Source organism: Entelurus aequoreus, linkage group LG07 (genome assembly GCF_033978785.1).
Source record: "Entelurus aequoreus isolate RoL-2023_Sb linkage group LG07, RoL_Eaeq_v1.1, whole genome shotgun sequence".
Lineage (NCBI taxonomy): Eukaryota > Metazoa > Chordata > Actinopteri > Syngnathiformes > Syngnathidae > Entelurus > Entelurus aequoreus.
Window position 1 is genome coordinate 16,889,825 of NC_084737.1, and position 18,767 is coordinate 16,908,591.

Here is an 18,767-nt window from a genome sequence, read left to right on the forward strand (position 1 = left end):
TTTGTGGATGACGAACGTGAGAGTGAAGGACTAGAGTGCAGTGCAGGACGCATCTTTTTTCGCTCCGACCGTAACTTAGGTACAAGCTGGCTCATTGGATTCCACACTCTCTCCTTTTTCTATTGTGGATCACGGATTTGTATTTTAAACCACCTCGGATACTATATTCTCTTGAAAATGAGAGTCGAGAACGCGAAATGGACATTCACAGTGACTTATCTCCACGACAATACATCGGCGAAGCACTTTAGCTACGGAGCTAACGTGATAGCATCGTGCTTAAATGCAGATAGAAACAAAATAAATAAACCCCTGAGTGGAAGGATAGACAGAAAATCAACAATACTATTAAACCATATACATGTAACTACACGGTTAATGCTTTCCAGCCTGGCGGAGCTTAACAATGCTGTTGCTAATGACGCCATTGAAGCTAACTTAGCAACGGGACCTCACAGATCTATGCTAAAAACATTAGCTATCCACCTACACCAGCCAGCCCTCATCTGCTCATCAACACCCGTGCTCACCTGCGTTCCAGCGATCGACGGCGCGACGAAGGACTTCACCCGATCATCCGTGCGGTCGGCGGCTAGCGTCGGATAGCGCGTCTGCTATCCAAGTCAAAGTCCTCCTGGTTGTGTTGCTGTAGCCAGCCGCTAATACACCGCTTCCCACCTACAACTTTCTTCTTTGCAGTCTTCATTGTTCATTAAACAAATTGCAAAAGATTCACCAACACAGATGTCCAGATTACTGTGGGATTTTGAGATGAAAACAGAGCTTTTTGTATTGGATTCAATGGTGTACCAATACTTCCGGTTCAACGATTGACGTCACGCGCATACGTCATCATACATAGACGTTTTCAACCGGAAGTTTAGCGGGAAATTTAAAATTGCACTTTATAAGTTAACCCGGCCGTATTGGCATGTGTTGCAATGTTAAGATTTCATTATTGATATATAAACTATCAGACTGCGTGGTCAGTAGTAGTGGGTTTCAGTAGGCCTTTAAACAAGTTGAAAAACTTATTCTGGTGTTACCATTTAGTGGTCAATTGTACGGAATATGTACTGAACTGTGCAATCTACTAATGATAAATGGGTTATACTTGTATAGCGCTTTTCTACCTTCAAGGTACTCAAAGCGCTTTGACAGTATTTCCACATTTACCCATTCACACACACATTCACACACTGATGGCGGGAGCTAATAAAAGTTTCAATCAATCAATCAAAAAAATAAAACAACAAAGTCCATTTGGCTGTCATCTGTTTTACCGTATTTTTCGGAGTATAAGTCGCTCCGGAGTATAAGCCGCACCGGCCGAAAATGCATAATAAAGAAGGAAAAAAACATATATAAGTCGCACTGGAGTATAAGTCGCATTTTTGGGGGAAATTTATTTGATAAAACCCAACACCAAGAATAGACATTTGAAAGGCAATTTAAAATAAATAAAGAATAGTGAACAACAGGCTGAATAAGTGTACGTTATATGAGGCATAAATAACCAACTGAGAACGTGCCTGGTATGTTAACGTAACAGTTGATATTCCAGTTTCAAGCATGTTTTACTCAATATAGGTCATCAAATCTCAGCAACAAGCTGTAATATCTTACTGAGATCATTTAGGACCAAAACACTTAAAACAAGTAAAACACTCTTAACATAAAATCTGCTTAGTGAGAAGAATGATCTTATCAGACAGAAAATAAGCAAATATCACCTTTATTTGAGATATTTCATCTTAGATTTCAGTTTTTGCAGCGAAACTTGTGCAGGCCGCGTAAATTATGTGGCGGGCCACTTAAAAGACGTGGCGAACCACGTAAAATGATGTGACAGGCCAAATAATTGAAGTGGCGAACCATATACAAACCCCAAAACCAGTGAAGTTGGCACGTTGTGTAAATGGTAAATAAAAACAGAAAACAATGATTTGCAAATCCTTTTCAACTTATATTCAATTGAATAGACTGCAAAGACAAGATATTAATGGTTCGAACTGCAGAACTTTTTTTATTTTTAAATATGAGCTCATTTGGAATTTGATGCCTGCAACATGTTTCAAAAAAGCTGGCACAAGTGGCAAAAAAGACTGAGAAAGTTGAGGAATGCTCATCAAACACTTATTTGGAACAGGTGAACAGGCTAATTTAGAACGGGTGGGTAAATGGGTTATACTTGTATCGCGCTCTTTGACACTATTTCCACATTCACACATACATTCACACGCTGATGGCGGGAGCTGCCATGCATGGCCCTAACCACGACCCATCAGGAGCAAGGGTGAAGTGTCTTGCTCAAGGACACAACGGATGTGACGAGGTGGGTAGAAGGTGGGGATTGAACCAGGAACCCGCAGGTTGCTGGCACGGCCACTCTCCCAACTGCACCACGCCCCCCCGTGATTGTGTCATGATTGGGTATAAAAGCAGCTTCCATGAAATGCTCAGTCATTCACAAACAAGGATGGGGCGAGGGTCACCACTTTGTCAACAAATGCGTGAGCAAATTGTCCAACAGTTTAAGAACAACATTTCTCAACCAGCTATTGCAAGGAATTTAGGGATTTCACCATCTACGGTCTGTAATATCATCAAAAGGTTCAGAGAATCTGGAGAAATCACTGCACGTAAGCGATAATGCCTGTGACCTTCGATCCCTCAGGCTGTACTGCATCAAAAAGCGACATCAGTGTGTAAAGGATATCACCACATGGGCTCAGGAACACTTCAGAAAACCACTGTCAGTAACCACAGTTGGTCGCTACATCTGTAAGTGCAAGTTAAAATTGTACTATGCAAAGCGAAAGCCATTTATCAACAACACCCAGAAACGCTGTTGGCTTCGCTGGGCCCAAGCTCATCTAAGATGGACTGTGGTCTGACGAGTCCACATTTCAAAGTGTTTTTGGAAACTGGACGTCGTGTCCTGCGGACCAAAGAGGAAAAGAACCATCCAGACTGTTATAGGTGCAAAGTTCAAATGATGTGGCAGACTACATACATGATATTGACATCCACAATAAATGATGTGGTGGGTCAAACTAAACTATGTTAAGTGACGAGCTGGGCCACGTCAAAGATGTGGTGAGCCAGAGATGGCCCCCGGCCTTGAGTTTGACACCTGTGTCATGGCTGATGAACAAGACTTTTGTTTGTGCTTGTTTCAACAACAAAAACAAAAATAAGTTCACATTGTTTTGGTGCATAGCGAGTGTACAATAAATGTGTCATTCTGCTGCTTCTACAGGCTTTGGTCATGATAATATATTGATAACAACCATGAAGCATCTTACACTCATCATTGTGGCCACTAACCCTCTATGAAGTCCCGCTCTCTAAGGTGGAAAAGCTGGAGAGACTGGTTAGCTCATATGCAAGGAAGTGGCTTGGCCTTCCCAGGTGCCTCAGCAGTATTGGACTCTACGGCAAAGGAATGTTAGAACTGCCCATTTCCAGTCTCTCAGAGGAGTTCAAGTGCGCCAAAGTCAGACTGGAGATGATGCTACTGGATTCGAGTGATCCATTTGTAGCCCAAGCTGCCCCCATCCTGGCTACTGGGAGGAAGTGGACCCCACTGGCTGCAACGGAGCAGGCTAAAGCAGCACTCAGGCACAGAGACATTGTGGGCCGAGTACAGCAGGGGAGGAGTGGTCTTGGCCTTGGGGCCAGTACACCAGCCTGGAGCAAGGCCACTCCATCTCAGAGACGCAAGCTGGTGGTCCAGGAGATTCGTCGGGAAGAAGAAGCAAGAAGGTGCGCACAAGCTGTGGCGCAGGCAAAACAAGGGCAGTGGATGACATGGGAAGGAGTAGAGAAGAGGAAGATCTCCTGGAAAGAGCTGTGGGAGATAGAGGCATTCAGGGCAAGCTTTACCATCAGTGCTGCCTTACGATGTCCTGCCTTCTCCAAAAAACCTCAGCCAGTGGTATGGTGAAGACCCCACATGCCCTCTGTGTCCGAGTCCAGTAACACTGAAGCACATCCTGGTGGGCTGCAAGACCAGCCTCACCCAAGGCCGTTACACCTGGCGGCACAACCAGGTGCTAAAGTGTCTTGCAGCAGTGCCGGAAAGTCGACGGACAAGTGTCAATGCCCTTCCTCCTTCGTCATCCCGTTGGCAAGCAACAACATTTGTCCGGGAGGGCGAGGGTCAAGCCAACCTCACCCCCACAAGACCAGACACTGGACAGCTAGACGGGGCACGGGACTGGAGACTGCTGGCAGACCTGGGCCAGAGACTCTGCTTCCCAGTTGACATTGCGTCCACCAACCTGCGGCCAGATCTTGTTCTGTGGTCAGCTTCGCTCAGGCTCGTGTACATCATAGAGCTCACGGTGCCCTGGGAGAGTGCAATGGAGGAGGCCTACGAGCGCAAGAAGTTGAGGTACACTGAGCTTGCAGCCGATGCGCAACAACAAGGCTGGAAAGCGAGGGTACGCCCAGTGGAAGTAGGCTACAGAGGATTCGTGGCCACCTCAACATCCAGGCTCCTCAGGGAAATGGGAGTGCGAGGGAAGGCCCACCGGCAGGCAGTGAAAGACCTCTCAAAAGCCGCTGAAAAGGGGAGTCAGTGGCTGTGGGTCAAGCGAAGGGACTCCACCTGGGCTTTCAAGTGAGTGATGGCATCTAGGGAGTGATCCTGGGACGCTGGGACTCACTGCTGAACCCTCTGGAGGTGTCGTGGGCCTATCAGCGAAACACTGAGGATGGGGGGCGCCCACTTGATAACCCAGAGGATGCCTTCACTCACTTGACCATCCCACAAAGTCGCATAGGTGTCTCAAGTATGCATTAGGGGATTGTAACATCTAGTCCTACACAACAGATCAGATTGAATATTGTATATTATTGATAATAACAACCATGAAGCGTCTTATACTCATATTATTGAATACTGTATATTATCGATAACAATTATGAAGCGTCTTAAACTCATATCATTGAATACTGTATATTATTGATAACAACCATGAAGCATCTTACTCTCATATTATTGAATACTGTATATTATTGATAACTACCATAAAGCGTCTTACACTCATAGCATTGAATACTGTATATTATTGATTATAACCGTAAAGTGTCTTACACTCATATCAATGAATACTGTTTATTATTGATAATAACCATAAAGCGTTTTACACTCATATCATTGAATACTGTATATTATTGATAACAACCATAACGTGTCTTACACTCATATTATTGAATACTTTATATTATTGATAATAATAACCATAAAACATCTTACACTCATATTTTTGAATACTTTATATTATTGATAATAACCATAAAGCGTATTACACTCATATCAATGAATACTGTATATTATTGATAACAACCATAAAGCGTTTTACAGTCATATAATTGATTACCGTATATTATTGATAATAACCATAAAGAGTCTTACATTCATATTATTGAATACTGTATATTATTCATAATAACAACCATAACGTGTCTTACAGTCATATCATTGAATACTGTATACTATTAATAATAACCATAAAGCGTCTTACACTCATATTATTGAATACTGTATATTATTCATAATAACAACCATAAAGTGTCTTACACTCATATCATTGAATACTGTATATTATTAATAATAAGCATAAAGTGTCTTACACTCATATTATTGAATACTGTGTATTATTGATAACAACCATAAAGTGTTTTTCTCATTTCATTGAATACTGTATATTATTGATAACAACCATAAAGTGTCTTACACTCATATCATTGAATACTGTATATTATTAATAATAGCCATAAACTGTCTTACACTCATATAATTGAATACTGTATATTATTAATAATAACCATAAAGCGTCTTACACTCATTTTATTGAATACTGTATATTATTTACAATAACCATAAAGTGTCTTACACTCATATCATTGAATACTGTATATTATTGATTATAACCGTAAAGCGTCCTACACTCATACCAATGAATACTGTTTATTATTGATAATAACAACTATAAAGTGTCTTACACTCATATCATTGAATACTGTATATTATTGATAATAGCAAAGTGTCTTACACTCATATCAATGAATACTGTATATTATTGATAATAACAAAGTGTCTTACACTGATATCATTGAATAGTGTATAATATTGATAATAACAAAGTGTCTTACACTCATATCATTGAATACTGTATATTATTGATAATAATAACCATAAAGCCTCTTACACTCATATTATTGAGTACTGTATATTATTGATAATAACCATAAAGCGTCTTACACTCATAATATTGAATACTGTATATTATTGATAATAACACCATGAAGTGTCTTACACTCATATAATTGGGTCAAACTAAACTATGTTAAATGACAAGCTGGGCCACGTCAAAGATGTGGTGAGCCAGAGATGGCCCCCGGCCTTGAGTTTGACACCTGTGTCATGGCTGATGAACAAGACTTTTGTTTGTGCTTGTTTCAACAACAAAAACAAAAATACGTTCACATTGTTTTGGTGCATGGCGAGTGTACAATAAATGTGTCATTCTGCTGCTTCTACAGGCTTTGGTCATGATAATGTATTGATAACAACCATGAAGCATTTTACACTCATATCATTGAATATTGTATATTATTGATAATAACAACCATGAAGCGTCTTATACTCATATTATTGAATACTGTATATTATTGATAATAACCATAAAGCATCGTACACGCATATCATTGAATACTGTATATTATTGATAATAACCATAAAGCGTCTTACACCCATAATACTGAATACTGTATATAATTGATTATAACAACCATAAAATGTCTTACACGCATCATTGAATACAATATATTATTGATAGTAATAACCATAAAGCGTCTTACACTCAAAGTGTGTTGAGTTCTAGCTTTATGGTTATTATCCATAATATACAGTATTCAATGATATGAGTGTAAGACACTTTATGGTTGTTATCAATAATATACAGTATTCAATGGTATGAGTGTAAGATGCTTTATGGTTATTATCAATAATATACAGTATTCAATGAAATGAGTGTAAGACGCTTTATGGTTATTACTATCAATAATATACAGTATTCAATGATGAGTGTAAGACATTTTATGGTTGTTAATATCAATAATACACAGTATTCAATATTATGGGTGTAAGACGCTTTATGGTTATTATCAATAATATACAGTATTCATTGATATGCTTGTACGATGCTTTATGGTTATTATTAATAATTTACAGTATTCAATAATATGAGTGTAAGACACTATTCTTATCAATAGTATACAGTATTCAATAATATGAGTGTAAGACACTTTATGGTTATTATCAATAATATACAGTATTCAATAATATGAGTGTAAGACGCTTTATGGTTATTAGTATTAATATTTTCCAGTATTCAATGATATGAGTGTAAGACACTATGTTATTATCAATAATATACAGTATTCAATTATATGAGTGTAAGACACTTCACGGTTGTTATCAATAATATACAGTATTCAATGATATGAGTGTAAGACACTTTACGGTTGTTATCAATAATATTCAGTATTCAATGATATGAGTGTAAGACACTTTACGGTTGTTATCAATAATATACAGTATTCAATGATATGAGTGTAAGACACTTTATTATCAATAATATACAGTATTCAGTGATATGAGTGTAAGACACTTTACGGTTGTTATCAATAATATACACTGTTCAATGATATGAGTGTAAGACACTTTATGATTATCATCAATAATATACAGTATTCAATAATATGAGTGTAAGACGCTTCATGGTTATTATCAATAATATACAGTATTCAATGAGTGTAAGACGCTTTATGGTTGTTATCAATAGCATACAGTGTTCAATGATGAGTGTAAGACACTTTATGGTTGTTATCAATAGTATACAGTATTCAATAATATGAGTGTAAGACACTTCATGGTTATTATCGATAATATACAGTATTCAATAATATGACTGTAAGACGCTTCATGGTTATTATCAATAATATACAGTATTCAATAATATGAGTGTAAGACACTTTATGGTTAATATCAATAATATACAGTATTCAATAATATGAGTGTAAGACGCTTTATGGTTATTATTATCAATAATAGACATTATTCAATGATAGGGGTGTAAGACACTTTATGGTTATTATCAATATTATACAGTGTTCAATAATATGAATGTAAGACGTTTTAAGATTGTTATTATCAATAATATACAGGATTCAATAATATGAGCATTGGACGCTTTAAGGTTGTTATTATCAATAATATACAGGATTCAATTATATAAATGGTAGACGCTTTATGGTTATTACCAATAATTTACAGTATTCAATAATATGAGCATAAGACGCTTTAAGGTTGTTGTTATCAATAATATACAGTATTCAATGATATGAGTGGAAGACGCTTTATGGTTGTTATTATCAATAGTATACAGTATTCAATGGTATGAGTGTTATACTGTATATTATTGATAATAACCATAAAGCGTCTTACACTCATGATTGAATACTGTATATTATTGATAATAACCATAACGTGTCTTACACTAATATCATTGAATACTGTATATTATTGATAATAACCATAAAGTGTCTTACATTCATATAATTGAATACTGTATATCATTGATAATAACAACCATAAAGCGTCTTACACTCATATAATTGAATACTGTATATCAGTGGTCCCCAACCACCGGGCCGCGGCCCCGTGCCAGAAATTAAAATGTTTTTTTTTTTTTTAAATTAAATCAACATAAAAACACAATATATACATTATATATCAATACATATCAATACAGTCTGCAGGGGTACAGTCCGTAAGCACACATGATTGTATTTCTTTATGAAAAAAATAAATACATTTTAAGCATTGACCAGCTACAAAAAGGTTGGGGACCACTGCTGTATATCATTGATAATAACCATAAAGTGTCTTACACTCATATAATTAAATACTGTATATTATTGATAATAATAACCATGAAGCGTCTTACACTCAAAGTGTGTTGTGTTCCAGCCGCAGCCACAGTTCGGTTTGCTGCTGGACATTGACGGAGTGTTGCTGCGGGGAAGGATGCTTATCCCGGCTGCCAAGAAGGCCGTTCAGAAGTTGGTGGATCCAGGAGGAGACTTTGTGGTGCCCTTGGTCTTTGTCACCAACGCTGGGAACTGTCTGAGACAGAAGAAGGCAGACCAGTTGTCTCACATCCTGGGAGTACCAGTGAGTACTAGGTGTACTATTTGAGTACTAGGTGTACTCCTTCAACACACGAGTACTAGGTGTACTTGATGACACGTGTGTGTTGCAGGTCAGCCAGGACCAGGTCATCATGTCTCACAGTCCACTGAGGATGTTCAAGAAGTTCCATGACAAGTGTGTCTTGGTGTCCGGACAAGGACCAGTTCTGGAAATTGCTAAAAAGTATTTTCTTTCTTTGTCACTGACTTGAAGACGTGCATTTTGGTCGACACGATGAGCGATGACAAATGTTTGTGATCCATGTGGTCTTCAGTCTGGGCTTCAAGAACGTCATCAGTGTGGACATGCTGAGGGAGTCCTTCCCACTTCTGGACATGGTGGACCACAACCGCAGACCCAAACTGCCGGTGAGAGGACGTTACTGACAACACACATGAAGATCATTATTATGACACATGAAGATCACTATTTGACACATGAAGATCATTACTATGACACATGAATATCATTACTATGACACATGAATATCATTACTATGACACATGAAGATCATTATTATGGTACATGAAGATCATTATTATGACACATGAAGATCACTATTATGACACAAGAAGATAATTTTTATGGTACATGAAGATCATTATTATGACACAGGAAGATCATTATTATGACACATGACGATCATTATTATGGTACATGAAGATCATTATAATGACACATGATCATTATTATGACAGCACACGAATGATGACACATGAAGATCATTATTATGACACAAGAAGAACATTATTATGGTACATGAAGATCATTATTATGACACATGATCATCATTATTATGACAGCACAGGAATGATGACACATGAAGATCATTATTATGACACAAGAAGATCATTATTATGGTACATGAAGATCATTATTATGACACATGATCATCATTATTATGACAGCACACGAATGATGACACATGAAGATCATTATTATGACACAAGAAGATCATTATTATGACAGCACACAAATGATGACACATGAAGATCATTATTATGACACAAGAAGATCATTATTATGGTACATGAAGATCATCTTTATGACACATGACGATCACTATTTGACAGCGTGCATGAATGATGACACATGAAGATCATTATTATGACACATGAAGATTACTATTTGACAGCACATGAATGATGACACATGAAGATCATTATTATGACACATGAAGATCACTATTTGACAGCACATATGAATGATGACACATGAAGATCATTATTATGGTACATGAAGATCATCTTTATGACACATGACGTCACTATTTGACAGCGCGCATGAATGATGACACATGAAGATCATTATTATGACACATGAAGATCACTATTTGACAGCACATATGAATGATGACACATGAAGATCATCTTTATGACACATGACGTCACTATTTGACAGCGCGCATGAATGATGACACATGAAGATCATTATTATGACACATGAAGATCACTATTTGACAGCACATATGAATGATGACACATGAAGATCATTATTATGACACATGAAGATCACTATTTGACAGCACACATGAATGATGACACATGAAGATCATTATTATGACACATGAATATCATTATTATGACACATGAATATTATTATGACACATGAAGATCATTATTATGACACATGAAGATCACTATTTGACAGCACATATGAATGATGACACATGAAGATCATTATTATGACACATGAAGATCACTATTTGACAGCACATATGAATGATGACACATGAAAATCATTATTATGACACATGAATATCATTATTATGACACATGAATATTATTATGACACATGAAGACCATTATTATGACACATGAAGATCATTATTATGACACATGACGATCACTATTTGACAGCAGACATGAATGATGACACATGAAGATCATTATTATGACACTTGAAGATCACTATTTGACAGCACACATGCATGATGACACATGAAGATCATTATTATGACACACGAAGATCACTATTTGACAGCACACATGAATGATGACACATGAAGATCATTATTATGACACATGAAGATCACTATTTGACAGCACATATGAATGATGACACATGAAGATCATTATTATGACACATGAATATCACTATTTGACAGCACATATGAATGATGACACATGAAGATCATTATTATGACACATGAAGATCACTATTTGACAGCACATATGAATGATGACACATGAAAATCATTATTATGACACATGAAGATCATCTTTATGACACATGAAGATCACTATTTGACAGCGCGCATGAATGATGACACATGAAGATCATTATTATGACACATGAAGATCACTATTTGACAGCACATGAATGATAACACATGAAGATCATTATTATGACACATGAAGATCACTATTTGACAGCACACATGAATGATGACACATGAAGATCATTATTATGACACATGAAGATCACTATTTGACAGCACATATGAATGATGACACATGAAGATCATTATTATGACACATGAAGATCACTATTTGACAGCACACATGAATGATGACACATGAAGATCAGTATTATGACACATGAAGATCACTATTTGACAGCACATGAATGATGACACATGAAGATCATTATTATGACACATGAAGATCACTATTTGACAGCACATATGAATGATGACACATGAAGATCATTATTATGACACATGAAGATCACTATTTGACAGCACATATGAATGATGACACATGAAGATCATTATTATGACACATGAAGATCATCTTTATGACACATGACGTCACTATTTGACAGCGCGCATGAATGATGACAAATGAAGATTATTATTATGACACATGAAGATCACTATTTGACAGCACATATGAATGATGACACATGAAGATCATTATTATGACACATGAAGATCACTATTTGACAGCACACATGAATGATGACACATGAAGATCATTATTATGACACACGAAGATCACTATTTGACAGCACACATGAATGATGACACATGAAGATCATTATTATGACACATGAAGATCACTATTTGACAGCACATATGAATGATGACACATGAAGATCATTATTATGACACATGAATATCATTATTATGACACATGAATATCATTATTATGATACATGAAGATCATTATTATGACACATGACGATCACTATTTGACAGCATACATGAATGATGACACATGAAGATCATTATTATGACACATGAAGATCTTCATTATGACACATGAAGATCACTATTTGACAGCGCGCATGAATGATGACACATGAAGATCATTATTATGACACATGAAGATCACTATTTGACAGCACATATGAATGATGACACATGAAGATCATTATTATGACACATGAAGATCACTATTTGACAGCACACATGAATGATGACACATGAAGATCAGTATTATGACACACGAAGATCACTATTTGACAGCACACATGAATGATGACACATGAAGATCATTATTATGACACATGAAGATCACTATTTGACAGCACATATGAATGATGACACATGAAGATCATTATTATGACACATGAAGATCATTATTATGATACATGAAGATCATTATTATGACACATGAAGATCATTATTATGACACATGACGATCACTATTTGACAGCATACATGAATGATGACACATGAAGATCATTATTATGACACATGAAGATCACTATTTGACAGCACACATGAATGATGACACATGAAGATCATTATTATGACACATGAAGATCATTATTATGACACATGAAGATCACTATTTGACAGCACACATGAATGATGACACATGAAGATCATTATTATGACACATGAAGATCATCATTATGACACATGAAGATCATTATTATGACACATGAAGATCATTATTATGACACATGAAGATCATTATTATGATACATGAAGATCATTATTATGACACATGAAGATCATCATTATGACACATGAAGATCACTATTTGACAGCACAGATGAATGATGACGCATGAATATCATTATGACACATGAAGATCACTATTTCACAGCGCCTATGAAAGATGACACATGAAGATTATTATTATTATGACACATGAAGATCATTATTATGACACATGAAGATCATTATTATGACACATGACGATCACTATTTGACACATGAAGATCATTATTATGACACACGAAGATCACCATTTGACAGCACACATGAACGATGACACATGAAAATCACTATTTGACAGCACATATGAATGATGACACATGAAGACCATTATTATGACACATGACGATCACTATTTGACAGCTCACGAATGATGACACATGAAGATCATTATTATGACACAAGAATATCGTTATTATGACACATGAAGATCATCATTATGACACATGACGATCACTATTTGACAGCGCACATGAATGATGACACATGAAGATCATTATTATGACAGCACACGAATGATGACACATGAAGATCATTATTATGACACAAGAATATCATTATTATGGTACATGAAGATCATCATTATGACACATGACGATCACTATTTGACAGCGCGCATGAATGATGACACACAAAGATCATTATTATGACAAATGAAGATCACTATTTGACAGCACATCTGAATGATGACACATGAAGATCTTTATTGTGACACATGAAGATCATTATTATGACACATAAAGATAACTATTTCACACATGAAGATCATTATTATGACACACGAAGATCACTATTTGGCAGCACACATGAATGATGACACATGATCATTATTATGACACATGACGATCACTATTTGACACATGAAGATCATTATTATGACACACAAAGATCACTATTTGACAGCACATATGAATGATGACACATGAAGATCATTATTATGACACATGAAGATCACTATTTGACAGCACACATGAATGATGACACATGAAGATCATTATTATGACACATGAATATCACTATTTGACAGCACATATGAATGATGACACATGAAGATCATTATTATGACACATGAATATCACTATTTGACAGCACATATGAATGATGACACATGAAGATCATTATTATGACACTTGAAGATCATTATTATGACACATGAAGATCATTATTATGACACATGAAGATCATTATTATGACACATGGAGATCATTATTTGACAGGACATATGAATGATGATACCTGTTTTTTGTTCTACGTTTGTTTACTAAATTTCGAGATTTACTCCTATCTGTATTTGCATTAGTTTCCACATGTATTCATATATGTAAAATAAGAAATTTTTGTCATTTTAAAAGAAAAGATGAACAACAGGATAGTTATGACAATGTTATTTTCAAGAAACGCTTTTGCAGCCTATTTTTTTATTCAAATCATGTTTTGAATATCCATGAAAAAATGTTGAATACATTTACTAAAGTTTGTACAATTCCAAACACAAGCTACTTTTTGTGTGATAATATTTGAAATATGTGACCGCATCTGCGTTTATTTGCTAGTAAATATATCTGAGTTATGCTTACTGTCGCACACACCGATAAATATTATATATATATTTGTTTTATTATTTGTATAATATTATATTTCTTTGCTGCCATTGCAGGCCAGTCCTGTAGGAAAACTTCCCAAGGTTGAAGGTGAGAAATCTTCTGTTCTTACGTCCGTATCAAACTTTTACTTAAGTGCACGAATGTAAAAGTGACATTAAAAGTTACATTTTTAGTATATGAATGTAAAAGTGACATTAATGTGTTTAAAGTTACATTTTCAGTACATGAATGTAAAAGTGACATTAAAGTGTTTAAAGTTCCATTTTTAGTACATGAATGTAAAAGTGACATTAAAGTGTTTAAAATTACGTTTTAGAACATGAATGTAAAAGTGACAACATTTTTAAAATTACGTTTTTAGTACATGAATGTTAAAGTGACATTAAAGTGTTTAAAGTTATATTTTTAGTACATGAATGTAAAAGTGACATTAAAGTGTTTAAAGTTACATTTTTAGTACATGAATGTAAAAGTGACATTAAAGTGTTTAAAGTTACATTTTTAGTACATGAATGTAAAAGTGACAAAGTGTTTAAAACTATTTTTTAGTACATGACTATAAAAGTGACATTAAAGTGTTTAAAGTTACATTTTAGTACATGAATGTAAAAGTGACATTAAAGTGTTTAAAGTTACATTTTTAGTACATGAATGTAAAAGTGACATTAAAGTGTTTAAAGTTACATTTTTAGTACATGAATGTAAAAGTGACATTAAAGTGTTTAAAGTTACATTTTTAGTACATGAACGTAAAAGTGACATTAAAGTGTTTAAAGTTACATTTTTAGTACATGAATGTAAAAGTGACATTAAAGTGTTTAAAGTTACATTTTTAGTACATGAACGTAAAAGTGACATTAAAGTGTTTAAAGTTACATTTTTAGTACATGAATGTAAAAGTGACATTAAACTGCTTAAAGTTATATTTTTAGTACATGAATGTAAAAGTGACATTAAAGTGTTTAAAGTTAAATTTTTAGTACATTAATGTAAAAGTGACATTAAACTGTTTAAAGTTACATTTTTAGTACATGAATGTAAAAGTGACATTAAACTGTTTAAAGTTAAATTTTTAGTACATGAATGTTAAAGTGACATTAAAGTGTTTAAAGTTACATTTTTAGTACATGACTATAAAAGTGACATTAAAGTGTTTAAAGTTACATTTTAGTACATGAATGTAAAAGTGACATTAACGTGTTTAAAGTTAAATTTTTAGTACATTAATGTAAAAGTGACATTAAAGTGTTTAAAATTAAATTTTTAGTACATGAATGTAAAAGTGACAAAGTGTTTAAAGTTACATTTTTAGTATATGAATGTAAAAGTGACATTAAAGTGTTTAAAGTTAAATTTTTAGTACATGAATGTAAAAGTGACATTAAAGTGTTTAAAGTAAAATTTTTAGTACATGACTGTAAAAGTGACATTAAAGTGTTTAAAGTTAAATTTTTAGTATATGACTGTAAAAGTGACATTAAAGTGTTTAAAGTTACATTTTTAGTACATTAATGTAAAAGTGACATTAAAGTGTTTAAAATTAAATTTTTAGTACATGAATGTAAAAGTGACATTAAAGTGTTTAAAGTTAAATTTTTAGTATATGAATGTAAAAGTGACATTAAAGTGTTTAAGTTACATTTTTAGTACATGAATGTAAAAGTGACATCAAAGTGTTTAAAGTTACATTTTTAGTACATGAATGTAAAAGTGACATTAAAGTGTTTAAAGTTACATTTTTAGTACATGAATGTAAAAGTGACATTAAAGTGTTATATATATATATATATATATATATATATATATATATATATATATATATATATATATATATATATATATATATATATATATATATATATACACATACTGTATAATGTAGTAACAGACATAACAATACCTGTGCGTGTAGTCGAGATCATTAATAGTGTGATCATCCCGTCCTTGGCCAAGTGGTTTCTTCTGAAATCCGATCCGTTGTGAGTCCTCTGCACATGCAAGATACCTTCAGACTAGGTCATGTATGCACTGAACTGTGCCGCACTGCTCAGGTGTGTCTCAAGGATTCAGGGACTAGCTCCCCCTGTTGCTGACAACCCCATGCTAGGAAACTAACAAGAAATCCTCGAACCGGACAGACCACCCAACACTGACCTTTGCACTGACCTCGTCTACGACCAGTGTTGGGACTATTGTGTTACACTGTCGCCGCTCCCTCACCTCTCTCGCCCACTCACTCACTGATGTCACTCACCTCACATGCTGTCATATCTTAAAGGGCCACACACACATACGCTACTCTCATAACAATTAACAAGACATCATGGCGAAGCCAGAAGTCGAGTTTCTTAACATGTAGACATTCTCAATACTTTTCTTTTGTTGAGCACAAAAAAAATAACATTTTAGTTAAATGTAAGTTGTGTCTTGGATCAAAGATCCTATCTACTTAAAGTTAAAGTTAAAGTGCCATTATGTTGCAGCTGTTTAAAATAGTTTTGTCAATTTGTTCTGGCCTGAAATAAATTGGCCCTTTGAAACATATCTTTGTCTTTGTGTGTTGTATGTAGACCACATTGCTTTCTGAGTTCAGTGATGCAAATGCATGTCAAGTTTATCAACAGATTGTATTATTCTCCAGTGCAATAACAGTACTGAAATGAAGGCTAAAAGGGCATTAATGGGAGCTTTAAAAAAAAGAAGAAAAAAAAAAAAAGTAACTAGTTACTTTTCACAGTAACGCATTACTTTTTGGTGTAAGTAACTGAGTTAGTAACTGAGTTACTTTTAAAATAAAGTAACTAGTAACTGTAACTAGTTACCGGTTTTCAGTAACTAACCCAACACTGTCTACGACCTAGCGAATATAACCTGGAAATCGTAGAAGTTAACATCCGAGGATTAGGCAGCAGTATTGGGGACCTCTCCAACCTGTGCTCAGAGAAGAAGCTATCGAATGTCATCTTGGTAAAGACATTCCTGGACTTCACCATTCCAGGCGGGGCAGATGAGATGCAGATTCCTGGCTACTCACTCAGCTGTCGCAGAGATGGCACTGGGGCGGCCGGAGGCGGTATATCAGTCTACTGTCTAGAAGGTGTATCCATCTACCACAATCCATCCAAAGACCCTGAAAACTTTGAGCTTATGTGGTTCACTGTTGCTCTGAAGACCAGGATGATGCTGATAAATGCTGTTTACCGCCCCCCAAGTGCCTCCAATGAAGTCTTAGACTACCTCGACAGAAACACCTTCTCTGTGATGGACTAGTTCATTCAATCAGTCAATCAATCAATCAAAGTTTATTTATTTAGCCCTTAATCACAAGTGTCTCAAAGGGCTGCACAAGCCACAACGACATCCTCGACTCAGATCCCACATCAGGGCAAGAAAAAACTCAACCCAATGGGCACAATGAGAAACCTCAGAGAGCACCGCAGATGTGGGTTCTATCAGACACCCCAGAAACTACAAAGACTTTGGCAAATGTTGGCTCCTGGGACCATAACCCTTGTAAATATATAGCTAAAACTACTAGTCTTCAGAGATAAGCCATACAAGCGCAGAGTCTGGAGTTATGACAAAGCTCAGTTCTGGGAAATGAGAGGGTACCTAACTTCCATGAATTGGTCCAGTGTCTTCAAGGAAGAAGATCCTGAAACAATCTGCACCACTCTCACTAACTTGTTGCAAGACGCCATGGCTGCATTTATACCAAGCAAGATCATAACCAGAACGCCTGAGGATGAAACTGGGTTTGACGAACATCGCAGAAGAGCATCGCAGAAGAGCAGCCAAGAAAAAGCGACGGCTCCACCGCAAGATGACGACCTGATATCAAAGCAAAAGTTTCTGGAAGCAAGGGCAGTGGGGCAGTGTGAATTCACTCTCCGGAAGAAGTGGCTCTACGGACATACCCGTCATGGAACATCAGGGTATGTCATGGAACATCAGGATATCCCTCCTTATCTCAGCAAGAGACAAGGCCAACATCTTCTGCCAA

The 18,767-nt window shown here is 35.6% G+C and overlaps 1 protein-coding gene across 2 annotated transcripts in view; it reads left to right on the forward strand.

Moving 5' to 3' along the window:
- The window catches only part of zgc:77375 (uncharacterized protein LOC402927 homolog), a 28,415-nt gene that overhangs the window by 2,888 nt on the left and 6,760 nt on the right, over window positions 1-18,767 (forward strand). For both annotated transcript variants that reach the window (XM_062052720.1, XM_062052721.1), the window contains exons 2-5: window positions 9,047-9,250; window positions 9,339-9,451; window positions 9,543-9,636; window positions 14,818-14,851. In XM_062052720.1, the coding sequence (XP_061908704.1) occupies window positions 9,047-9,250; window positions 9,339-9,451; window positions 9,543-9,636; window positions 14,818-14,851 (445 nt within the window). The remainder of the gene's footprint in view (window positions 1-9,046; window positions 9,251-9,338; window positions 9,452-9,542; window positions 9,637-14,817; window positions 14,852-18,767) is intronic.